We start from the raw sequence: 25,698 nt of genomic DNA, 5'->3' as shown, positions 1-25,698 counted from the left end.
CTTTTTAATGAATATTAATGAGAGGTATGGTCAAAGAGACACTCAGTCAGCAAAGCAACAAAGCACACTGGAACCTCTTTCATCAGAGTACACAAGTAATGTTACTATAGATCAAGCCAAAATGTAAGTTACGAAAGTACTCAAACTGCAGAATATTTCTTCCTCAGAGTGTGATGGGTAAATCACCATGTGGTATACCCTTGAAAAAGTGATCTCATTCAACGATAATGAAGTACAAAATATGCAACATTCCAGTATTCATGAAAAACGTTTATTTGTTAGTGCTGTGTATTAAATGCTACATACAGATATTTTTTAGCTTGAATATCCACATCCATTGCTACACACATGGATTTTACAGACTCTTCCACAAACTACAAATGAAAAAAGATATGAGGGACATGTGCTCCCAAATACATAGACTACCACTGTGAGCATGCGCAGAGCAGGTCAAAGGTCATTTCCACAGCAAATAACCCTCACTCACTCTCACCCAAACGCCATTCAAATCCCCTACTGTGAATATATATATATGTATGTATATATATTTTATATATTTATATTTGATAAAGATATTAATAAAAAAAGAAAAATATACAACACTTAAACTTCCGCAAATACAAAACATACCCTTTTCTTTTGAACCAAATTAATTTTTGACTCAGTGTTTCGTCAATTATTGGGAATTAAAAAAAAAAAAAAATGAAACGGCACACAATCTTTACTGACCTTTAGTGGAGGACGACGAGACTGACTCCACAGGGAAGGACGGACAATGGCAGTCAAGTTAGATCTGGGGACCCACTGAACTTCGCACAGCATCTTTTTCCCACGCTTAAGGCTGAAGTGTCATTAAGAAAACTGATAGTCTATACTGCAGTTTGGCTGGAAACTTTTAACAACACTGCTGGCAGGAGTCAGAGAAGCTACTGGTCCAGTAGGCCCCTTTGGGTTCCCAAAAAATATTTGAATAATACCAAATCTGCTCTGGCACCACCTCAATACATAGCCCTGAACATCAGAGGCAGAAGGGGCTTTTAAACCCATTTTTAACTTTCTGGCACAACACTTTTGACTAGTGTTGCCAGACAAAAATGACACATTTTCAGCTGAAGAACTTGTTACAGGGGGACTGCTCGGTGGCTCATTCAGGTAAGGCCCCAGGGCTAAGCCCCACAGACCACGACAGCGCCGACTGCCAGTAGCTCCATAGAGAGACGCATGGGAGGCTTCAGTTGGTTAGCGGTCTGCGTTTCATCACCATCTAGTGACCCCGCTGGTCGATCGGGCACCTGTAGACTGAACGTTAAAGCCGCATACGAAAGGTTTTCCTCCAACTCCACTCCATGCAACCTTTGCTGTAGTCTGTGATGTGGAGGACAAAAGAAAAAAGAAAAAAGAAAAAAACGGCTGGCGATGTCACACGTTTTGGAGGAGAACCGTAGTTGCCCACACTCTCCCAAATCGGCAGTGGGGTTAGAACGCAGCTGCTTTGGTAGACCGTCGGCCATTTCAAATTTGGGTGGGACGTAGAGATGTTCAGCCCCAAACTGGGCACCAAATTTATTTTTTAAAAAGTGTTGTAAGACATTTTTACTCAATGTCATGCACCTCTAGAATTCTGTTACGTTGCGGACGCCATTATACTTCGTAGCTTTGATTTGTCTCTGTGCAATTGGACAGTTTACAAATGTAAACAAATGGGTCAGGAGTTTGGCATCTCATTACCATAGAGACAGCAGAACCCTCCCTGCAGGCCTTTGCCAATGTATAAATGCCAAACATTGTGCAACACCTTCATTTTTGTCTAGCGACACTTTTTCCAAGTGTTAGCCTTTACACTTTGTCCTCATACTGACCCTGGGTCAGTCCTGGACCAATGACTAATTCTGCAATTTAACTGAAAAATTCAGAGGACTGATATGGTCCTTTCCACAGTAAAGACCTCCACACCAAAAATAAACTGCATTATACAACTCCACCAACTCACATATATTTGGGGGGGAGGGGGGGGGGGGGCGCAAGGGGCAACAAAATGTATCCCTTCCTTGCAACTTTTGAAAGAAAAAAAGGTTAAAAAAAAGCCTACAGTAAACACAGATACACTGAATAAAAAGTTAGAGAAAACAGCAGATTCATTAAACACACAATGCAATTTCTACTACATGACCAGTTAACATTAGCATACATACTTTTTTTTATGTACATACAGCAATACCAAGACAGTTTGCAGGAGACTGGATGAATATCTATACATGTGTAAACTGTATATAATGACATGAGTGTGTGTGTGTGTGTATATATCTATGCTCATTTATGTATTATGGAAGAATGTGGAGGGCTCGGGGAAGCCCAAGTCATCTTAGGTGTTCACTGGTTCCTGAAATATTTGGGATCTGGTACATATTGGATTTTGTACATACTGCAATAGCCACAGTGACGGGCACATACGCACAATTGTAATCTCAATATCTCACAACTGGACTCACAACTATCTTTTCTCATTTAAAATAGCTTTACAGGCTACTGTACCTGTGAGGCCAAGAAACACATAGGAATACTGTATGCATTACATATATATGCGTACAGGGTTGCTAGGCCAATGTGATTTCTTTTTGGGGAGGGGGTGGGCAGTGGATTGGATGAAGTCATGGAAACTTCCTCTTGTCGAGGTCTAGAGGTCCATTTTTTTTTTTGTTTCATCGTCTTGTTTTTGAGTTAACATAACTTTTCTAACTCCCCAAAAAGCAGGCCACAGACACCCCCACCCTACCCAGCGCTCCAGCAGGTGAGGGAAGTTTGTGGGCGTGGCGTTGGGGTATTTTGGCAACAAAAGGGCACGGGCTTCAGTCGAACCGCCGGGCGACTCGATATTCGAAGAGATGAATCCACACCAGGCAAGAGTGGGGCAGAGAAAAGTCACGTGACACGGGTGTTCCACGGCGCAGGCGTGGGCGGGCTCCGCATGTGACGCTGCACTGTACCGTATAGCTGCTGGGAGGCCGACGCACCAGCGGGGGCGGGGAGCGCTCCTCATTTGAAGTTTCCCATTTTTGACTTAAGGCAGTGGAGGGCCTTGCTGTCCTTTGTTGAGAAGCACTAGCTACTATATACTGAAAGGGGCAGGGAACTAGCCGCTGTAACAAAAAGAGGGGGGTGGGGCACCGGTTACTGTAAGCAAAAGGGCGATTGTTACTGGATGCTAAGGATCGGGCTGGAGGTTGTATTATACTCTGTTCTAACAAGGGCGGGGGGGTGAGTGCTGGTTATTGAACGCAGAAACGAGGGGCGGGACACTAGTTAGTGTAAAGGGTAGGGGGGGGGGGCGGGAAGGAAGTGGGTTACTGGATGCAGGGGGGCACGGGGTAGCCCCCTCCCTCGGCAGTGTGCTGGACGGTGTGCTCCTGCAGGGCGCCCAAGTCCCCGAAGCGCTCCCCGCACCAGACGCACTTGAACTGGGCCTCGCGGGCGTGCACGCTCTGGTGCTTGGCCAGGTGCTCGCGCTGCTTGAAGCCCTTGTCGCACGTGGGGCACTTGAAGGGCTTCTCGCCCGTGTGGACGCGGCGGTGGCGCTGCAGGTCCGACGAGTACTTGAAGCGCTTCTCGCAGTCGGGGCACTTGAGCGGCTTCTCGCGCGCCGGGTCGCAGCGGTGCTGCACGAACTCGGACGAGGAGAGGAAGCGGCGGTCGCAGAGCGAGCACTTGAGCGGCTTCTCCGAGCAGTGCGCGTTCTGGTGGCGCTGGAGCGTCGACGACTTCTTGTAGCCCTTGCCGCAGATGTCGCACTTGTAGGGGCGGTCGGGCGACGAGGTGGCCGCGCCGCACTTGTGCCGGAGCAGCTCGGCCGAGTGGCTGAAGCCCTTCTGGCACGAGGCGCACTTGAACAGGCTCTCCATGCCGTGGACGTGCTGGTGGTAGAGCAGGTGGGACGCCTGCAGGAAGCCCTTGTCGCACAGGTTGCACTTGAAGGGCCGGTCGGCGGAGCTCTTGTGCGTCCGGCGGTGGCGCACCAGCGCGTACTGCTGCTTGAAGCTCATCTGGCACTCCTCGCACTGGAAGGGCCGCTCCTCCGAGTGGGTGCGCGTGTGCTGCCGCAGGTCCGAGGGCCGCTTGAAGCCCTTGCCGCAGGTGGTGCAGCGGAAGGGCCGCTCGCCCTGCGGCTGGCACTGGTGGTGCAGCAGCTCCGACGACTCCTTGAAGTGGAGCTCGCACAGGTTGCACTTGAACAGGTGCTCGCCCGAGTGCGCGTACATGTGGCGCACCAGGTGCGAGCGGTGCTTGAAGCTCTTCTCGCAGACGGCGCACTTGTACGGCCGCTCCGAGCTGTGCGTGCGCTGGTGGTGCGCCAGGTGCGAGGACTGGCTGAAGCTCTTGTCGCACGTGTCGCACTTGTAGGGCTTCTCGCCCGTGTGCACGCGCTCGTGCCGCGAGAGCTCCGACAGGTGGCGGAAGCCCTTCTGGCACACCGAGCACTTGTAGGGCCTGTCGGGCGTGGAGGCCACGAAGCCGGCGGGCGCCGGCATGCCCACCGCCGCCCCGCTGGAGGCCGCGCCGTCCGCCGACGGCTGCTGGGGGTTGGCCGCCGAGGTGGTGGGCGTGGCGTTCCCCGAGGAGCCCGGCCGGTAGGTCTTCTCGCAGATGGAGCACTTCATGGGGTTGCCGCTGCTGTGCGCGTTGTGGTGCTGGGCCAGCGAGGTGAGCAGCGAGAAGCCCATCTTGCAGACGCCGCAGACGAAGGGCTTCTGCTCCACCTGCACGCACTGGTGCTCCAGCAGGTCGGTGGCCTGGTGGAAGATCTTCAGGCACTGGGTGCACTGGAAGGAGCGGTCCTGGCTCACCATGCACTGGTGCTCGTGCGGGTTGGCCAGGTGGGAGATGTCGTGGCCGCAGGCCCCGCACTTGTGCCCGCCCTCGCCCCCTACCTGCAGGGAGGGCTGCTGCGGCTGGGCGGCGTGCTGCTGGCCGTGCTGCTGCTGGAGGGCGGGGTCGGGCTGCAGGACGATCCCGTACACGGCGCAGCCCAGGGCGTTCTCCGACCCCGGCGGGATGGCGTGGACCACGGGGGGCGGGCCCACGGCATGCTGCTGCCACGCCTCCGTCATCCTGGCTCTCGCGAATGGATTCAGCTTTCAAATTGTGTAGGGGGTCTGTGGGTCATCGGGGGTGGCAGACCGCTCTGGCACAAGCACAGTGCGCTGGTCTCTTGTACGTGTGTGCGGTACAGCTATGCTACGATTTCAAAGACAAATGAGGGCATTTGATGGTTTCAAACAAGATATGACCTGTCTAGTCTACAGACAAGTCTACCTAGGATCCCTGATTTTTAAAAAGTTCATGAACCCAGTGATGTCCAGTGATGGTGGAGCACTGATGGTAAGCAAAGTCCACAGAAAAACAGGACAACTTGTAAAGTTTCAACAACAGCCCAGAAGAGATGTTCTGCTGGCATTGACAACGTCCTCCTGGCTTCCCCAATATTCCCTGCAAGCAGAGGAGAAATGTGTTAATATGCAGTGCCTTTCCATACAATGTCACTGGCAGGCAGTTTTAAAGAAAAAAACTGTCGATGGTTTTGTAATGATTTTCCATAAACGATTCCAGATTTTAAATTCATGGCTCAAGATGACCGACAACAAATGTTCTTTCCCTTGTATTTAGCACCACTGCAGGAAACTGGGGGTGGGGGGGGGGTGTCTGGCTAAGAACTCCTGGCTGGGATTGCAGGGTGTTCAGTGCTAGCGCTCCGTTTTAAGTTCAGTGATGCGTGTGTTGCCTTTGGCAGGGATCCCAGGGCTCCTCGCTCTGGGCCGAGCAGAATGGTCTCCGGGAGCGGAAACCCGCCCCCTGCGGTTCCGGAAGACTTCACTGTAACAGAGCGGACTTTGTGGGGCCGTCGCACGGACATGCTGGAAGAGGCTGACTTACGGCCGGAGAGAGGACCCGGAACGTTACGTGTTATGGTGCTCAGCCTCTCCGGCAGAGGTCATTATCCAGGGCACGCGTTGTAAACGCACTTGAAACTCACGGTGCCGAGTGTTTACGGTAACCGTAGGGGGCTGAAGTGGTTTTATTCCAAAAATTAATGACAGTAATTCAGACAAGAACAAGACCACCGTTGCTTAACGATGTGAAAACCACAAATCTTGCAAGTCATGGGAGAGTTGGAACCGTTTTGAAAAAGTGAAGTTAGAGGGGGAAAAAAAAAATGAAAATCTCAATCTAGTGATGACCTCTGACCTCCACCCTTCTTCAGGCCAATGGAAAGGGCAGTATTAATATTGCATAAATCAGTGGGTCTCAAACTCACTCCTGGGGGACCCCTGTGTATGCTGGTTTTCATTGCAACCTCAACAGCAATCCCAGAATTTTAACAAGCTGTTATTTTATCTTAATTAGGTCCTTTTCATGTTTTAGAGCTGGGGTCCCCAGTCTTATTCAGAAAGGGCCAGTGTGGGTGCACACACCTGATCCTGATTCTACTAATCAAGGTGCTTAGCAATGACTTAGCAGTGATTTATTAGTAGAACCAGGTGTGTGCACCCACACTGGCCCTTTCTGGAACCCCATCTCTAAAACATGAAAAGCACCTAATTAAGAAAAATTAACAGCTTGTTAAAATTCTGGGATTGCTGTTGAGGTTGGAATGAAAACCAGCATGCACAGGGGTCCCCCAGGACCGAGCTTGAGAACACACTGGTATAAATTAAGGTGGAGGCATTTTTCCTCCTCTTTTAAACATTTTCTCTATTCTTTATTCAGTAGGCTACAAATAGAGCAGTACAACAAAACACCCATCATTTCAGCCGAAACCCTTTTCAGGGATGGCTGACTCATACCCGTATTTATACAACACTCTGATTGATTCCTTCTGATGACGCATTATATCCACTAATGATAGCAGACAGGCAATATACATGGTGTCCACCAATGTTTGTACACTAAATAAATATAAATACATCAGACTTCATAAAATAAAACAAGTCTTACGTTACAAATGCATCATCTTTTTACACAATATTGTCCATATTTTTTAGATCAAAATATGGAGTTATAACAAGGATAAATTGTATAATATTAACAAAGTTTAATAAGCATAACTGTTATTAAAAAAAACATCATCACAAAGATTGAGAGGAATCCAGAAATCCATATAGATTCCTCTTCATCTTGGTGATGTTTTTATGACAAGTATGCTTATAAGGTTTTGTTAATATTATATAACTGATCCTTGTTATAACAGCATATTTTGATCTATAAAATATGCGCTCACCACAAAATCAGGCAGGGCTCTACAGCCTAGACACCCTGACTTCATCTAACCAGGGTCAGGGTGTGATTAATCAAGATTATAAGATAATCAGTTATTCATGTTTCACAAAATAACCCCCCCCCCCCGAACAACGTGCCAGGTGTCAGCACAACACCAACAGCCATCAGTGAGAACTACAGCTCTGCTGTGATCTGTGACAGCTCTCCTGTAGTACTGTGTGATCTGGAAAATAGCTGCTAGCTTGAATGCATGCACATAAGTTGCAATGCTTCTTAGTTGAAAATTCAAGAGAAAAAAAGTGGGAAGTGTGTCCTTCCCCCCCCCCCCCCCCCCAAAAAAAAACCCGGCATCACATACGCCATCATTATCGAGACATGAATTACACGGTAGCCATGCAACTGTTGCCGTGGATTCACTGCATTTTGGCAGCAATTCTCTTTTATACAAGTACTTTTGCAGTCATTTGTGCTTTGCCTTACAATCTACATGGCCATGGTTCCCTCTGAAGGAGAAAGAAAAAAAGTCGGCCATCACTGCTTGTGGAAATAGTACTCCAGTGACACAGCTGGGTAGTTCTCCTGAAAGTGTTTCCAAGTCCTGTTGCGAAATAAAATTAAGTGTTATTCATTAGCTGACGACTAAACAAAATTTGCTCAGAGAAGTTTACTGCTTATTCAATTAAATCAATTTCACTATCGATAAGCATTATCTCGGCTAACTAATGACAGCAGAAATAGAAGCATATGGAGTACACCTAGAAATATACTGCTATCCACATATAATCTGAGAACCAATTAAACTTAACATGCTGTGGACAAACATTGTCCCTATGTGAAATGTTTATGTAATATACTAGTTTAGTGACTTTAAAACTCAAATTAGCAGGACCTTATCAGCACCAAAAAACAAAGTGTTGACCAAGAAGTAATTTAGATTTACTGGAACATTAATCTGAACGTAACTGGCTCTTCTTGAATAATTTTACACACCAATTTCTTCGCCAATTGGCTCAAGCTCAAACTTTAAGTATTATCAGCTATTTTTCTTTTGCTGGACACTTTAAAAATCCCACCTTATAACTTAAGTCTCAAATTACTGGTTAGTAATTCAAACTGTTTCTGAAGATGGACATATAAGGTGCCATGCATGTTAATTATGGCATGGAAGGCGTAACTGAGCTAGCATGTAGCAATGCGGGAACATGTTGACAATTTACACAGCAATTGTACACTCAGCTGCCCTAGTATCCTTGACAGTATCCAGTGAAGCAGTGATTCAGCAAATGCACAATTTTGAATTTAAGATCATTTCCATCCTATACAAGGACTTTTGCAGTTTACTGAAGGTATGAAATGGTTTGAAAAGGACAGAAATTTGTGATGCTGCTCGCCATAATCAAACTTTCAATTTGAACTCACAGGTACCTGCCATACTTTTTGTTTGTTAAAATTATCTTATGACAATCATATAGCAAGAAGAATAATACATAAATATACAGTACATACTACATGTTTACTGTGTACTATATGTAATGCATATATAGACATCTATAAATATACAGCATTCTTAGTACAATCTGACCATGTATCGGTACCTGCCATTACCTGCCACATTTTTGTTTTTGGGTATAAACAGTTCTGTTTTTAAGAATTTTACATTTTATGCTCCATTCTCTGGTGACTTTTGACTGTACAAATTGAAAAGTGCTTTTATAATGTGCTTTTTGGCCTTGATGCTTTACTGCCCTTCTGATCTGGCCTTGGTGTCCCATGAAATTTTAGCTTCATCAAGGCCAAACTGGCCTTGCCCTAAAAATGACATAGTATAAAGCTAGCTATATGCATAATGCAGTCTGACAAGGGAAAAATGTTCAAACTCACATTTTAAGCTTAGAGTCACTACATGTAGCTAAAAGTTGTGCTTCACATGCATAAAGAACTTCAGATTAATAGTGCTGAGTGTTGACTGAGGATCAGGTTTGCCATGTCAATATACCCAACCATATTCATTAGGATCTAAAATGCAAATCTGATCCATACTTCTTATCTTGTGATATCTTATAAATATGGGTACACATATCTCTAATGATTAACCCACCACCCCAGTACTGCACAATGCACAGCTTATGCAATATTTCAATTCCATGTGGCAGAGACAATGTTTTATTTCCAGCACACAATAACAAACTGATTCTGTTGCAATGTTGGTGTGAGGCCTTCACTGTGAAGCTCCTTTTGTTTTACTCGCACTATTTTCCACACGCAGAACACCGCAACTGGAGATTTCTGGAGTTCAACTGACAATCAGAGGCATTCTCTATTGAAGGCACTCCGCCAAAAAACAAAACACTCACAAACCACTCATGTAAATTAATATTCTGAGGGATGTGCATACATTTAATGTTAATAATGACTTCAGTTTTTAAAAACATCCGCTTGACTGAGCAATGCACATTTCATTTCAAATAACTTCAGGAAGGGTGTTAATGCACTAATAATTGTCTAATGATGGTTATATTAACTGCAAAAATCTAATATTCACAACATACAATTGTTAGTTGTGACAAACTTTTTGAAACAGATGTCCATTACATTTCCCGGTAGCTAACGGGCCAGGGAAAAAGTCACAGTCAATTCCGCTCGATTCAAGAAACTGAAAGGGAGGGTTCTAAGGTGGGCCTGCTGTTTTGACACAACTGTGCAGAAACAGTCTTAATTATATGCTAAATGCATTGTAGGCAGTAGCTAGTGTAAGCACCAAAGCGTGAAACCTTGTTAATTCAGACTGGAAGCCTCGCTGGACACAATAGCCAGGCATTGTTTACGGTACATAAATGCGCTTCCTGTAACGTTGGTTATGAAGCCAGTGCTAAATAATGGAGGGAAACCGAACAAAAAAAAACACTGCTAGCTAGCTAGAAGCGAAGACAAAATCTGAAATGTCGTGAGATCGTTAATAGAGCATAGTTGGGTATCTAGCTTGTTAGCAATCTCGCTATATCACTTTATAAGGAACTTCCTTGACAAATATTGTCTCGATAGATTCGTTTTAAACAGAAAGCACTCAGCAACCTAGCTTAGCCAGTTATCAAGCTAACCACAGTAGCACTAAAGATCTTTTTCCTTTTTCGGGAACCATTCTTTGCCATACCTTAAGAGTACCTTGGCTAGTGAGTTATCTAACGTAATTAGCATTGCATTGACAAACTATCAAACTAGTTTTCATTAAATCCGCTTGTTGTGCGCACTCTTGATCACACGTTTTGCTACACTTCGAAATTCAATCTAACTTAGCGAACACCGCAAAGCACCTAACCAGGCAGCTAGCTTGCTTACCAACTCGCTTGCGTCGGTTTTAGGGCATATCCCAACACACGTCACGTAGCTAGCTACTTAGCTAACGTTTGCTAACTAGCTAGAATGCAACATAGCCGTTTATAATTCGGTCAAAGCTACAAAGGCACATATACATTGACGCTGTATCATTAGTATTACTGACTTAATACCTCAGAAGGCGTTTGATGTACTCCTCCAAGCCACACAAGATGAATCTTGATTTCTGCGACAAATGTGAGATTATATCGGTTGTCTTGCACAGAGGAGAATGGAGGCCCAGCACTCTGGATCCGTGGACACTCGGCCGGTTGAGCTTGCTCTCGTCTGTACTTTCGACCACTCCGTTGCAGGCCGGACCCAGTTGGAAGAGCGGCTTTGTGTATTATTTCCTACATAAAACACGCAGCTAGCCTAATATGAGTTTTTTCCGCCGATTTCTCCAGCGGTCCCTTTGATAGCTTCAACTCCCCCTCCCTCCAGAGGCCCGTGCCTATTCTTTTCTCTCCCGGTTCAGGGGCCCGACTTTTGCAGGAAAATATTCACAATAGGGCACAGTACACGGGAACCTGAATACAACCGGAAACCTAACTAGGCTGTAACACCCTAGCTGTAGCGCTAGTGAGCGCACACATCACAGGCGGGGCGTTCAAAAACAAAAAAAAACTAGAATTATCATTTAATGTTAATTGAACGACGTTGCAAATTATGCAGCTATTTGGTTAGTTAGCAAATGCTATGCAATAGACATACAACCAAAACGTGTTTGCAATAGTGTGTTCAAAAAACTGTGGGTTAAAGGTTTTTGCATCGGAGTGAAGACGAGTGCTAGTCGAATAGTTTGCCTCATTTAGAGAGTTCGCATACATTTCCGTCATCATTTCTTTTAAGTACCGCTTGCCATTTTGAGACATGACCCTGTTTATCAGTCAACTAGCTGCCCGCTGATTCAAGAATTTTAGCTGACGAGAATGTTCAGAATAGCTCAGTGAAATATACACGTTGCGTTGATATGCACACTAATGCACAGTACCATCTGCTCTGTTTACTATTGAAAACGTCCATAAATGCATACGCATAAAACTTTGGTTCAAATATTATCATTACGCACACACATCATACTCCCACAGACACACTGCCCTCTCAACTGCACTGAGAGATCATACGCAATCAAATGAGCACAAGCCACTAAAATCGTTGCCTCAAGTGACAGGCAAGGAAGGGAGAAAAGTCTATAATTTAATCTCAGTTGAGTAATGTCACAAATCAAATTAGGTTGTTGGTAAGAATTTTTTAAAATGTATAGTCATTGTTTGTCACTGTAAGGTCAGTTTATAAAACACACCAAAAATGAGAAATATTAAGAACATGCCTGAGTAGTGTATTCAACTGCATGAGATTAAAACGTTAGCAGTAGAAAACCTTATTTTTCTATTATGTATATTTTCTGTGGAATCAGAGCTGCAGTTCCCATGTGCGTCTAAAGTGGGATTTCCCTGTATATGCACTTGGACCATTTTGTCAAGAACTACTCTGAGGAACAGATAACTCAGGGCAACCAAATAATATAAGATGAATATTACCACAGAATTCCAACATAAATTATACTAGTACTACGTTTGCTATGGAAAGTAATTGTATTCACTGAACTAGTTATAGTAGGGTATAATTCAAAAAAAATTTTTTTTGCCTGTCATCAGTCCTTTTCAGTGTTACAACTTCTTTCTGTAATAAAATAAAAAAGTGCTCATGTCTAGGTAGGGAAACCATAAACCGTCAAAAAAGGTAGGGTACATTGGAAACCGTGGGCTCATCACGTGATTATACACCTCGCGTACCCATAGAAACAGATCGCAATACACAACCGTGGAAGCGTGGATAGCTGCTAATGTAAGCCAATTTTAGCTAGCTAAATAAAAACAATAATACAAAAAACACTTGTCTTGTTAGGTAGCTGGATTGGTATCGTAATGCCACTGAACTAGACTTCATAGTAGACCGGATAATCTGATGATATTAATGTAAGTAATAATTTAACGTTAGCTAGCTAACTACCGAACATGGATGATACTTTGATAGACTAATAAATACTACGAGAACTCACGTAGCTTAGTATAATTTAACGTTCGTTGACATTGTTTGCAAGATTGGTGTGGATTTACACGAACTAGCAAGATAGACATCCCTTGTTAAACTTGACATTACAGTCACTTTCACTCATAGCTAGTCCAGCGATTTTAGAACAGCCAGCCTACACTTTATTCACAAGGGTTTGCCTAAAGCGTCATACAATGGCTCTTAAAACCGCAGCAAACGTCAGCTTTTTCTGAAGCCTCGTGATTTCTAGCGATGCTCTCTCTCTCGTTTCTCCAGATGGATGTGGAGGAGACAGATAATCAGAAAGAGATGAAGAGGGAAGAAGAAGGAGGGGAGGGATATAGAGATGGAGACCTACAGGAGTCTGAGGATGCCATGTCAAACAACGACATAATCCCCTCAGTTTGTTCACTGTGAGATAAGCAGCCGCCACCATACCATTATTAATAATCCTTGACTTAATGGTACCCCCACAACACCTGACGGACACTGATTGCTCAGATGTAGCGCCAAGCTAGGCTGTGCGGCTAAACTTGAATACCTGTCAACCCAAGACTGTCAGACAACTAGTTTTGCAGTGCTCATGCCCCCTCCCCTTCCCCAGCAGGCCCGAGATGGGTACAGAGGAGGAGTTCCCCACATCATACAAGGAAAACTCACCACATGAGAACCAGCTGCTGGAAATGGCAGAGAACTTCCGCTGCCAGTACGTCCACCTGCACCCGGAACGCAAACCCCTATTGCTCTGTCCACTCAACGAGTGTGGGACCAAGGTACTCATACACGTGCAAGCAAAAAGCACCTTGCAATATTTATTTCAAAGTGATCACTGAAGGATGCTGACATTACAGCAGTGAGCATTTTCACATGGCCCACATGGCTCAAACTAATAATATGCTTTTCTTTCTCCCTCTTTGTCTCTCTGATGGCACAGAAATTTGTGAGCACAACTCTGCAACCCACTCTTCTCTCGTACCCTGAGCTGTACAACTGGCATGGGTGTGCCAGCTTTGTGTGTGACCACCTTTGTCTGGACCCACTTGACCCTCCCAGCAGCCTGGTTAGTGTTTATCTTTGTGGTAGTGCATAACAGAGGAGGAAAATCCAGGTTCAGAAAGTAAAAATCCTCCCCAGTATTTTGTTCAAATCAACTGGATTTGCTGCTAATTGGCACAATTCTTCAGCCAGGAGGTGGAACTCATTGGTGAAATCAGCTGGCTGAGATCATGGGAGGAAGAAACACATGGCAGGACTTTTACTTTCTGACCCTTCTACGTCTCTTACTTAATTAGTAGTAATAATAATAATAATAATAATAATAATAATAATAATAATGTCCAGCCCAGGCAGCTCTTTTCCCCCACCTGGGTGCTGCAAAATCAGAGGGGAAGCAGCTTCGATTTCTCCACCCTTCTGTGTTCCTTCCTGCTGGGAGCTGGGTATAATGCCTACTGTGTCAGTGGCTACGCGGTTAAAGAGATGTGCCTGCTCGACCAGTCCCGCCAAGACTGCCCCCTGAAAGTCAGACAGGAGAAGGTGCGGGACGATTTTTTACCCTGACTTATACCATTTGTGCGTGGCTGTGTGTCTTGCTTTTGAGTATTTGCGTGTGTGCACTTGGCCTTGCGTCTATGACCAGCGCGTAAGCGGTTGCGTGCAAGATGGTGCATTTTCTGTGTTGATCAGGAGTGGGTGGAGGAGGAGAAGAAGCAGTCTAAGAAGTACTCTGTGAAGCCGCCGAGAGACCTACGCAGTGGGTTCCAGAAGCAACAGGAGGCCCGACGGCAGGCCGAAGTTGAGGCCATGATGGCGCAGAAAAAGGAGGAAGAGGAGCGACTCAGAGAGGTGAGTAAGAGGTGGGGTAGCCCCTATATTGTGCTGTAAAGGGCTATGGGGCTATGAGTGTGTGTGTGAGATGCTTAGCATGTGATGCTATCTTACAGGAGCGTGAGCGCCCCCCTCCAGACCCGCTGCTGGGCCAGCGGGTGCACTGCTGGGTTCTGATTCTTGCGGGCAGCCGGGAAGTTCCGGAAAACTTCTTCGTCGACCCGTTAACCGGGAAGAGCTTCTCCACCGGTGACCCTTCCTTCCTGGGGATTGAGAGCGTGTGGAACCACCAGAACTACTGGGTCAACATGCAAAGCTGCCATAATGGCTGTGCGGTTAGTGTGTGTGTGTGTGTCTGTGTGTTTTGGAGAGGTGCGGAGCCGGAGAGTGTGTTTGGCAGCCTGTTGTTTTGTTTACACATGCATGTGAGTTACTACGGGTGTGTATGAACAGAGTGTTACTTACAGTGATTACGTCTTTTTGTTGGCCAACTCGGGAGTTACTTCCCCTATCAGTTCCCTCTGCAAATTGCCAATTAATTTTTCCTATAGGCATTTTGTTTTCTGTCAAAAATAAGGTCTGTGGTCAACATATGTCGAAGAGAGTTTCATGTTGTGATAAATTACACCCATTAATATCTCAAACGTGAATTTAGAAGCCATTATGTACTGTAAAAAAGTAAGTTGCTAACAAGTTGCTATGTTGAAACTAAAACGGTTGTCGCGTGCAGGTGGGCTAGTATGGAAACTTGAGTGGCGGTCTTCCTTGAAAAACCTTCTCCTAAGTATGAACCGCCACTCAAGTTTCCATACTAGCCCGCCTGCATGGGACGACCGTTGTAGTTTCAATATAGCAACTTGTTATAAACATACTTTTTAAAAGCACACAGCTTTGAAATCCATGGTGGTGATATTAATGGGTGTAATTTATCTCGTAGAATAAAACGTGGAGCTCTCTTAGGCTTACGTTCGCCACAGACCTTATTTTTTGGCAAAAAACAACGTCCCTATGGGAAAAATTCATTAGAAATCTAACGAGGGAACCCATGGCCCAAAAAAAACAAACTTACTTCTGGGTTTTAGGACTACAAACTGTAACACTCTATTCAAGTCATCATGTAGCTGGTGTTGGGCGTGTCTGCAGGAGATGACCTTTGATCTGAGTGATGCGACGAGGTGGGAGTTCCTGTTACCAGGGGACATTGCGCTTCTCATATCTGCCATGAAGATACAGCAAGAGTCTGAGGATCTGGAAGAGGTGGGTCTGCTTGCGTATCAGTCACTCTCTCAGCGTAGGCACACTTCAGACACAATGCAAGTTAGTGACGTTCGAGGCTATACATGTGGTTCCCTTGAACTCGGTTAGATTGGCCAATACACTGTGTTTCACTATCTGCTGACCAGTGCTGTGTTTTTCCTGCAGGAAGAGGAGGAGGAGGACGAGCCCAAGGTCTTTGAGATGCCTCCAACCTGGGTGAAGCCAATCGCGATCTCACAGAGAGGTCTCTTTGTCAGTTTATGACATCAGCGATAACCTGACGCTTTCTTTCCCTGTCTGATCCTATTGTCCAAGTCTGGCCATCTAACCTAGTGGTATTCACATGATAAAATTTCCTAGATCAATTAAGAGCTTAGCAGCAATGAAAACCTGTGGCTCTCCAAGGTCAAGAGTGAATACCACTGCTATAACCTGTCTGATCATGTCTTTCCTTATCGGTCTCTCCCTATCTGAGCCTGTCTCTTCCCCTTTGACCTTGTTTCTCTCCATTCTGGCTGTAAAGGACTTGGAAAGGGAAGTTAATGTTTGTGAGATTTTTTTTCTGCAGTGGGATTGGTTCTACAAAGTTTTAGCTAGCGTTATGTTATAGGTCAGCAATTTAGTAGGCTTGATTTTTTATTTAATTAAAAAAAAAACAAAAAACAAATCCTCACATTGGCAAGGTCATGACTCCTCAGAAGACCATTGGTTTAGCAGAAAAACACAGCCCTGGTATTTGACAGGGCTTACCTCATGGCAGTGGGTTCGCACAGCCAGGGTGGCCAACTCTACATACACAAATCCTCTGCTGTGGCATCTTCGGTGCTGCGATCTTTATCTGTTACCGTCTCTGCTTAGCCCCAAAATAAACTAAATGTATGAAAGGAGGGCAGGCTCGTACTGTAAGTTTATGAACCTGACCAGTGATGCGACTTCCTTTTGGATGCTCTCGCTGTCTCTGCAGACATGGAGACGCGTTGTCCAGGAGGGAAGAAGGTGATTATGTACCGGAAGGCCAAGCTGGAGAAGTTTGCTCCCTACCTGCTGCATGATGGAATGGTCACATGCCTAACCACCTTCACTGACCTGGAATGTAAGGGGTTCTCCTGTTACCATGGCCACCGCAGTTACCATGGCAACACAGAGTGTGAGAGAGAGAGAGAGCAGCCCCTATATAATGGGATGTTCTTCCACTTCATCCCCATAGAAGATGAGTCTTCATATCTCAGCCTGTACACTGAGAGGCATTAGGCCTCCTCTTTATCTCTCTCTCTTTCTCTTGTTCCCTCCTCCACTCTCTGTCCTTGTTGTGCTTTGTGAATGCCAGGCAAGTATCCCAACGCCATGCGTCAGTGGTTCCAGAACAGACAGGACCGTCTGGAGGAGCGTGAGCTGGACGTGGTCACCAACATGACTCTGGAGCGGTTTCGGCCAGGGCGGAGCCACGCCCTCAAGAGTAACCACGCCCGCACTCCGAACTTACACCGCTGCGTCACTGCTGCATTTCACTGTGTTGCGTTACGCATTTACATGCTGAAGAGTGCTTATGTGTACTCCACTCTATATGAAAAGAACAAGGAGATAAAGCAGTGGGAACCTCCAAAATATTAGCATATCAGCGTATCCTCGGAGGCACCTCCATTACTGTGTCCAGCCTGATTACTGCAGTGGTCCAGCCTAATTAACGCAATAAAGAACACAGCTCTAATTAAGCTCAGTTATATTAGAGCTGATCGTGTACATTCGTGCTACCTTGTTTCTGTATACACCTGCCCCCCCCCCCATAAATATGTGATTCCCAGATGATTCGGTACATAGTTATGACACATGCTCCTGATAACTGAAACTCACGTGCCCCTCCCCCCACCTTTGTCAGCAGGCACCAGAGGGACCCAGAGCACTAGACACAACAGACATTGTATCACAGATGTATTGTTAGTAGCGGCCATCTTGCGCCACTTATTCCAAAAAGTATTATTATTATTCCTGCTGTCCTGGTTAGTTCTCAACCATTAAATTGTGGTGCTTGGGGGGCATTCGCATTGACTGGCTGTGTGAATTTCTGCACATTCGGTGGTAAGTGGGGTCCTCACTTCACCCCAAAGCACTTTTAAATTCTTCAAGGAAAGGCTCTGGATAAATGTCGGTTAATATTGGTGATTGCTATCATTGATAGGCATACAGGTCGCATTTAATTTCAAGAACATGAAAGTGAGGGACACAATTAATGCACCGCAACCCCCCCCCCCACCCCCAGCCCACAGGTATGTGACGATGGAACTGGAGACGGAGCGGCAGATGGAATTCCACAGCCACGCCCGTGCGGACGGGCTGGCCGAGAGGCAGGAGCTCCCCTCCGAGATGACGGAGAGCTTTCAGGAGCGGTCGGACTTCCTCTACTACCGTCACGTGATCTTCCACGAGCGCCTGGAAAAAGCCGTGGCTAAAGAGCTCCAGGATCAGGAGCACCGTCATGTAAAGGTAACCATGTCGCCATCACTATTAACACTAAACACTTTACCTGTACAGGTAACATTACTACCATCGCCCATAAAGGTAACGTTAATACTAGTCTCATTGTTTGTGCAGGTAACATTACTACCATTGCCCATAAAGGTAACGCTAATACTAGTCTCATTGTCTGTGCAGGTAACATTACTACCATTGCCCATAAAGGTAACGCTAATACTAGTCTCATTGTCTGTGCAGGTAACATTACTAATTCCGTCACCTCCTCAGGCATTTTTTTAAAAGCATTTAGCAGGCACTCTTATCCAGAGCGACTTACATAACTTTTACATAGCATTTACATTGCATCCATTTATACAGCTGGATAGATACTGAAGCAATGCAGGTTAAGTACCTTGCTCAAGGGTACAACGGCAGTGTGCTGCCTGGTAATCAAACTTGTGACCTTTAGGTTACAAGAAACGTTTGTTACCGATCAGTCAACGATCAAATCTGAGCGTATGCATGTTTTTTGAATGAGGCCCAATGTTCGGGAGGTGGGAGAAAAGGAACAAAATTAATCTTTTTTTAAATTTCATTTTAACTGGTTCAGGAGTTATGTTGACGGACAAACAAATAAATAGAAAACAGAAAAAAAAAATAGAAAAAAAGTTGTTTTCAAGCCCAGCGAACACCATCACTTACACGTGCAACACTAACACTGGTTCTTGTCATCTGTAGCAGGAAGAGATGTTATAAAGTCTTGCCGGTTTGAGGGATAATGCATACTTGTGGTGTGTCCTGGTTTCGAGCAGAAGATCGTGGAGAGGTTCCACAGGGACCGCTCCAAGCCCGCCAACGAGGACGTGGCGGAGCGCGTCTTCCTGGTGTCGGAGAACCGCATCGAGCTGACGTACCACCGCGAGGACGACCGCATCACCGCCGCCTGGCGCAGCTTCGTCAAGCCCAGCAACCTGGGCGACACCAAGAACCAGCAGCCCTTCACCCCCGAAATGGTCTCCATCTACCAGGTAAAAACGAGCATGTCAGTCTTCACAATCTGTCGTCCTCGAAGGTTTTTCTTCCGTTCCTGCGCTAAGGCGAGGGGCTTCAAATGGCTTCCGCGGCACGAATTACAGGCTGATGCGTGTGTTCGTCAGGCATTACAGCATGACAGCGCAATCAGGCCTGTGCGTGGGACTGCATTAGAGATGTACCAATGTGCATGCACCGTATGTGTCAGACATTTTATTCAGAGATTGTATGGCACGGTGCCAGGAGGAGGCAGCAACTGTGCAGGGCGACTGAGCTAGAAACTTCTAACTGAATGCAAGCAGTGGTCTTAACCCAATTTCTTTTGCAATGAAGCAAAACGGTTAACAAACAAAACATCCCCCAAAGTCTGGGAGCTACAGAAACAGGAAATTCTCTAGCAGAGGCAGAGAGGGAAAGCTCTTGCTAGTGCAACCCACACTGTGGCTGTGCTCCACCAGATCTCCCAAAGGTTGTAACTCACGAAAATTGAGTTGAAACACCCGAGCTGAATGTGGATCAGCCTCTGGGGAGCATACCAGTGTGTGAGGCTGCTGCTGCTGAGGCTATAGAAGAGCAGCAGCTTCCTGTGTTGTCCTGTGTGTCAGACACTGCTGTAAGGGTGTAAATCTGTAATGTGGGCTAAATATAATACAGTTAGAAATACTGTCTGTGTGCTTGTCAGATACTATGTGAGCGTCTCATGTATTTGCATCAGACACATGGCAAGAGAGCTGCAGTGTGTGTATCAGATATTGTAGCATGATACTGTTCGTACATTTGTTACATTTATATTGCGTCATAGTCTGCGTGCTTTGTGTGTGTGTGTTTACAGGTGGACCCATTTGAAAAGCCCAGTAAGCACCTCTGTATGTATGAGCTGCTGGTTGCTCTGACGAAGGAGGAGGAGACGGTGGTCCACCGCGTGATGGAGTCTGAAGCAGAGGTATAAGCTGGAGGCATTACAGTGAGACACATTCGTGTGTGTGCATGAGACAGCTGCAGCGGCCGTTGTTCTGACATGTGCGCGTGTGTGTGTGTGTGTGTGTGTGTGTGTTTGTGCACGTATGTGTGTGTGTGTGTGTGTGTGTGTGTACATGTGTGTTTGCATGTGTATGTGTGTGCGTTTGCGTAGGTGTGGGAGATCCTGGCTACGCGGGTTCAGGAGGAGAGCAACATGGAGCTGCTGATCTCCATCTACAACACAGCAAGGAACGAGAAAGCACGTCTCCACCGGGAGGCGCTGGTGAGCCTCAGATTACCACTTCACAGTTTGCTGACTCTGCCTTGAACAACCTTCTCTTAATTATGCAACAGATTCAACAATTAAAACTAATTGCAAGCCCCCGGCTCCTCTCCACCCTTCCTCTTCCTCCCCCTCAGGAGCGCATGGCGAATGAGGAGCGTTTGCGCCAGGAGGAGAAAGAGCTGGACTTCCTGGTGCCGTTCCTGAATCGTCTGGACACCCCAGAGATTCAGTCCCGACAGCTAGCGCTGCAGCTGCGGAACGACTGCCTGGCTGCCTTGAAGCAACAGATCATTGACAAGACCAACTTGATCCAGGCTCGTTTCGAGAAGGTGAGTCTTAGTGCCCGTCCCAGACCCGGTTTGAGAAGGTGAGTCACAGCACCTGTTCCAGGCTCATTTTGAGAAGGTGAGTGACAGCACCTGTCTGACCAGTGCTAAAACAGATAGGGAACGTTTTTGTCCCCGCCTCATTGAGCAGCTGTCCGATTGCTTGTCTTCAGTCTACCAGCTGTGAATGAAATGTACTTCATCGCAATGACTGTGCAGTTCAGCTGGTGGACTGCACTAGTAAGTAATCAAACTAAATTTAACATGTCAGTGTTACTTGCAAACCAGGCTGTCAATCATTGTCTGTGCTTACGTAGTGGCAATTACTTCATCGACTTAGAATATTGAGGTGCTGCAAATGGGGTAATTGTTTGAGAAGTGGTTTGACAAAGAGGCTATCGTGACCTAAAGCTGGTGGAGGACTGAACCATGTGAGAAAACACGGGGAGACAAACTGGTGGCTCTAATCGTACTGTAGTTTATGTGGAGGGTTACTACGTAATGATGTCACCTGTGACCTGTCACACGGTACAGGAAACCCAGCAGCTGGAGGAGAAGCAGCAGTGGTACCAGAAGAACCGGCTGTCCATGACCAAGCAGGACGAGGAGGAGTACCTGTCCTTCTGCTCCAAGGCCATGTTCCAAATCCACACCCTAAAACTGCGCCTCAGCAGGTACCACGAAACTCTTCGGGTTCACTCCATTTCACCGTTTCACTGGGTGCTCTGTAACATCTGGTGACATCTGGTGTAGGGTGACCAGGCTCCCTGGAGTACTGTGTACATCATGCAATGAGAACCTACTATAATGGCAACTACTGTCAGAAAACCCACTGAAATATGGTATGACTGAAATATGGGACAGATTGAGATTTTCTTAGAATAAGTCGGGACTTGTGAAAAGAGGCTGAAATACAGAACTGTCCCAGGAAAACCAGCAGACATTTTTTGGTGAAAAGTTGGTTAACAGTTGGTGAAACGCCGTCTAGGCTTTCGGGTGAAAACTCTGCTACACTTGGTTGAAAAGTGAAAGTTTTCTAGCCGACTAGGACGTAGCCAAGCTATATCCAGATAAAACCTGAGCCATGTTGGTGTTAGCCTTGTACGTTTATGTCAAAGCATCCCTCAACATAGAATTCCACCGCTCTAGAGGTCTCTAATCTGACTTTTGCTCAATGGGAAATGGGACATCTGGCCACCGTAATTGGTCAGTGTATTGATATTGTACTGTAATCTGTCTCTGAGCCTTAATTGTGGGGAATGATTGGATACTGGTACAGGGAGGGTGTGCTCAATTGGGTTGTCATGCCCTTAAAACCCTGTGGCACCAGAAACATCATCATCATCATAATCCCTGTGTTCCAGGCAAAAGGAGGAAGCCCCACAGAAGTACCAGCTCCTGGACCAGACACTGAGACAAGACCCAAGACTGGCCAGGTTTCTTTGAAGATATCCACACTGCACAGACCCAAAACCAGACACACTGCAACTTCACAATTGAAACACCCTATCACATGGTACCCTATCTCCCGGTACCCTCCCATCACCTGATACGCCTTTCATTTCATATGACCTTCAGAATACTTCCTCATCTACACACTTCCCCAAACAGTGGATCCATAGCAGCTCTTATTAAAAGTTTATTTCCTATGGGTGAGTGAGGATTTATTTCATGAATAAACCTTGGACATTATTTGGTTTTATGTATAAAGTTAATCTGGGGCCGTATGAGTAGCAGAGAGATGAAAATGCATTCTGGGATTTGTAGGAGACTTGTTGCTGTAGATTTCATTACAGAATCACAAAAACATTTTGGATGCTTGTTTTATTGTTAAATAAAATGAAATAAGGGTCCTTTGGTTTGGATTCGTACCTTAGTAAAGATGAGGAACAACACATACATGTATTCCTTTATAAAGACATGAAGTATTCTATACAAGCAACATTGGGGGTAAGTGAATCATTTTAAAGTGCAGGTGTCCTTTACAACGTTATATAACAACACAATTTTTTATTGCATACATCCCAAAAGAAGCAGAATCATGATAATTTTCAGTGTGTATTTATGTCCATTCATAGCAATTTTTCAAAAATGGTTCAGTTGAAAAAGCTTTACTCCTTCCTTCCTGCAGGTGGCAGTAACTAGATGTACTCAGTGCTCCTTTACTCTGTTCACTATGGTATCCTAGCATCTGTTGCTTTCTCATCTGGGTGAGCCTAGCTGCTTGTTCAAAAGCATTGGTTAATAGCGGGAGCTGTGCTGATTCCTTGATTTTTACAGTTTGGATGGACTTGTAGTGGACACATTACCTGAATATATCCAACAAAACATAGAGTGCAATGTTAGCTTTGAGTTGCGCCTCTCTCTTCCTCCCTGTAGAGTGCCAAAAAGCACCAGCAAAAAAAAATTTTTGCCCGTTGATTCAGACCGATTAGAGCAATTAATGTTGACACACCGGCATTTTGTCAATACTGGAGCACTAGTGCTAATTAATGGCAGGCTTTTTTGAGTTCACTCGACAATATTGATGTGTCCAGCATCAGAATGGAACATACGGAAATGCTTTAATATACTGGTCAGTTTTCTTCACCATGAGAAGTCCAATTTTTTCAACTTTGGTTTCAGTTACTAATGGGTCGACATTTTTGAACTTAACAAGATCACTGAATTCATCTTTAATATAATGGAAATTAATTTGGAATGGAAATGAAATTTAAAAACTTTAAATTACATTCAAGCAATTTGTAGACACTTATCTAGACTGAGTAACACAATTGCATAGGACTAAGGTTTGGCAAGAACTGATGCGAAGTCATTAGGGTCGAACCCAGCAGTAGCCGTTAACTTACTCAGTTACTTAGATGTCGTAAGTACAAAAACTCTTCATCATGTTCTCCTCAGACCGCATATATAGTATGTGCCTTGTATATCAAATCAAATCTATTTTTGTATAGTGCTTTATACAGAGAACTGTCACAAAGATGCTTTACAGAGAGCAGAAGGAAAATTTGGCAGAAGCCTGGCCTGAACCCCCAAAAAGCAAACAAGGTAAAAACTCCCCAGTGGGGAGAAAAGCACTTGAAAAGTGGTGAGAAAGAACTCCCCAAAGGGAAGAAATCTCAGGAGGAACCTGGCTACAGAGGGAGAGCCCATCCTCCACTTGCGGGCCTGGTGTAAATTAGGGCAAAATGGATTTAAGAAAATAAACCAGTGTAAGCCGGTATATTCAGGTAGAGCCAGTACTGCGTTTGTGTATAACGTCTATGAGAAATGGCTAATAACAGCAGATAAGATAGCTCCATGCTGTATTAAGACAAACTGGTCTGTTTAATTCACTTGTTCCTGTTTTGACACAAACGTGGCAGAGACACGTCTGATGCTGCCAGCACCGCGTCCAGTACTAGCTTTCATCTCGTTGCTCTCTCTCGGGCCTCTTACATATCAAGAGCTGTCGAGGTGTTTCCTCTCTAAAGCCACAACCTTGGCTTTTAGGACAGGCTGCACTGCTGCAGCCTTCATAATGCACTGGATGCACTTCAACACCTGCTGGTTGCACTGGTACTCTTGACCACAACGGAGGCATTGTTCTGATGCTCAGTGGCTCCCTCTAGTGGCTCCTCATTCTTAAGCTCTCCTGCACTGTCATGCTACAAAATTCCCACTAAATTTAAGACCCCCCTGAAGCGTATTCATTTTGGCTCGTACCAGTCAATTTGATCAGCCTATTTTTCCTCTTCAGGCAACATGCTTTGAACAGACACTTAAGTACTCCATAAATTCTGACAGTGTGGCATTGAACATCTTAACATGAATTTGCACGTTGTCCTTACTATCGCCAGCATCAGATTGATCTCGTTACTTTCTCATGTGAACGACTTCCCTTTGTGGGTGCCATTGAACTTGTACTACTTCTTTTTTTTCATGAGAAAAGTTTCCTGTTACTTCATAGCTTATCTTTCAACTATCGATTCAACCACGAATCAATGACTTTCATCATTGTTTAAAAGAAACCTTCCAAACCTTTGTATTGAACGTTTCATCAAACATTCTTCCTAGCAAACAATCAAGAATTTGTTCTTGTAAATAAAAAATACTCATGGCTACTTCAATGGCTTTCAATCCACAGACACTGAAACTTCATAAATTCCTGCCTATTTTTAACTTTAAGTTCATGCCCAGTAACATGTACACCCGAAGCAGTTATTACATAGGCTAGGGGAGTCAATATAAGCATAAAATACAGACTATACATGAAAATGAAGACTATATGCATATAAATAAATTATAGGATCAAATTAAATAACATCTTTCATATTGAAAAACTAAATATTCTAACATAGATGTTATTTATTCTAACAAAATGCTCCAATACTTCGGTCATTAACGATTAACTGTACTTAGCAAAACAGTTACCAATTGAACATAAATTAAACATAATTGTGATAGTATTGCATACACAGTCTATTTGTCTTTTTAAATGTTCGCCTTCCAAATGTGTACTGCATCATCCATCGCAGAATGATCTGGAACAATACATCTGTTGATGTCAGAAGAATGTCATGATTCATATTTACATTATGTATTTGAGAATATGTGTCAAGTCTAAGGTTTCAGAATTTTCTGGGCTGAAACAGATTGGGCCTTGTGTCATATAATGATAATGCGGCATTAATAAACCACAAACTGTAGATACACACAACTGCAAATGTTTTATATCAGAATTGTAAATATTATTTAGTGGAAATAATTTTATTGTACTGCTATGCTTGGAATTCATTAATCCATTTGCATCCTCCCATTCCCAATTCCTAGCGCTCTTTTTATGCATTTATATTAGGACTGGAATAGCACGCTGCATGT

At 45.0% G+C, this 25,698-nt stretch overlaps 2 protein-coding genes across 6 annotated transcripts; one reads left to right on the top strand and one right to left on the bottom strand.

Annotated features, from left to right (window-relative positions):
- Positions 1–249: 249 nt before the first annotated feature.
- LOC118227690 (zinc finger protein 319-like) lies at positions 250–11,293 on the bottom strand. Of its 3 annotated transcripts, none has more exons than XM_035418464.1 (3): positions 10,776–11,293; positions 7,750–7,867; positions 250–5,481 (listed from the first exon to the last, which is right to left on the bottom strand). In XM_035418464.1, the coding sequence occupies exon 3, from the start codon at positions 5,100–5,102 to the stop codon at positions 3,342–3,344; it is 1,761 nt and encodes a 586-aa protein (XP_035274355.1). In that variant the 5' UTR covers positions 5,103–5,481; positions 7,750–7,867; positions 10,776–11,293; the 3' UTR covers positions 250–3,341. The 3 variants fall into 3 exon arrangements, with proteins under 3 accessions (XP_035274355.1, XP_035274356.1, XP_035274354.1); XM_035418465.1 differs by lacking the exon at positions 10,776–11,293 and adding an exon at positions 10,421–10,596; XM_035418463.1 differs by lacking the exon at positions 7,750–7,867 and having other exon boundaries at positions 10,776–11,263.
- A 1,132-nt stretch (positions 11,294–12,425) lies between these two features.
- Positions 12,426–22,691, top strand: ccdc135 (coiled-coil domain containing 135). Of its 3 annotated transcripts, none has more exons than XM_035418461.1 (18): positions 12,426–12,492; positions 12,976–13,112; positions 13,304–13,472; positions 13,634–13,759; positions 14,041–14,235; positions 14,386–14,544; positions 14,643–14,861; positions 15,670–15,783; positions 15,949–16,027; positions 16,748–16,876; positions 17,111–17,239; positions 18,041–18,264; positions 19,047–19,262; positions 20,099–20,209; positions 20,399–20,509; positions 20,647–20,841; positions 21,373–21,512; positions 22,203–22,691. In XM_035418461.1, the coding sequence occupies exons 2-18, from the start codon at positions 12,976–12,978 to the stop codon at positions 22,282–22,284; spliced, it is 2,535 nt and encodes an 844-aa protein (XP_035274352.1). In that variant the 5' UTR covers positions 12,426–12,492; the 3' UTR covers positions 22,285–22,691. The 3 variants fall into 3 exon arrangements, with proteins under 3 accessions (XP_035274352.1, XP_035274353.1, XP_035274351.1); XM_035418462.1 differs by having other exon boundaries at positions 12,429–12,623; positions 13,307–13,472; XM_035418460.1 differs by having other exon boundaries at positions 12,429–12,623.
- Positions 22,692–25,698: the final 3,007 nt, after the last annotated feature.

The sequence above is a fragment of the Anguilla anguilla genome, chromosome 5, assembly GCF_013347855.1.
Source record: "Anguilla anguilla isolate fAngAng1 chromosome 5, fAngAng1.pri, whole genome shotgun sequence".
Classification (NCBI taxonomy): domain Eukaryota; kingdom Metazoa; phylum Chordata; class Actinopteri; order Anguilliformes; family Anguillidae; genus Anguilla; species Anguilla anguilla.
This window is presented reverse-complemented; position numbering and strand designations above follow the sequence as displayed.

What these genes read in the sequence shown, in the direction of transcription:
- LOC118227690 (XM_035418464.1), bottom strand. Translation starts at nt 5,102, where the DNA reads ATGACGGAGGCGTGGCAGCAGCATGCCGTGGGCCCGCCCCCCGTGGTC.
- ccdc135 (XM_035418461.1), top strand. Translation starts at nt 12,976, where the DNA reads ATGGATGTGGAGGAGACAGATAATCAGAAAGAGATGAAGAGGGAAGAA. An exon ending in TTGACCCTCCCAGCAGCCTG is followed by an intron (nt 13,760 to 14,040) that starts GTTAGTGTTTAT and finishes AATAATGTCCAG; the next exon opens with CCCAGGCAGCTCTTTTCCCC. An exon ending in CTAAAACTGCGCCTCAGCAG is followed by an intron (nt 21,513 to 22,202) that starts GTACCACGAAAC and finishes CCTGTGTTCCAG; the next exon opens with GCAAAAGGAGGAAGCCCCAC.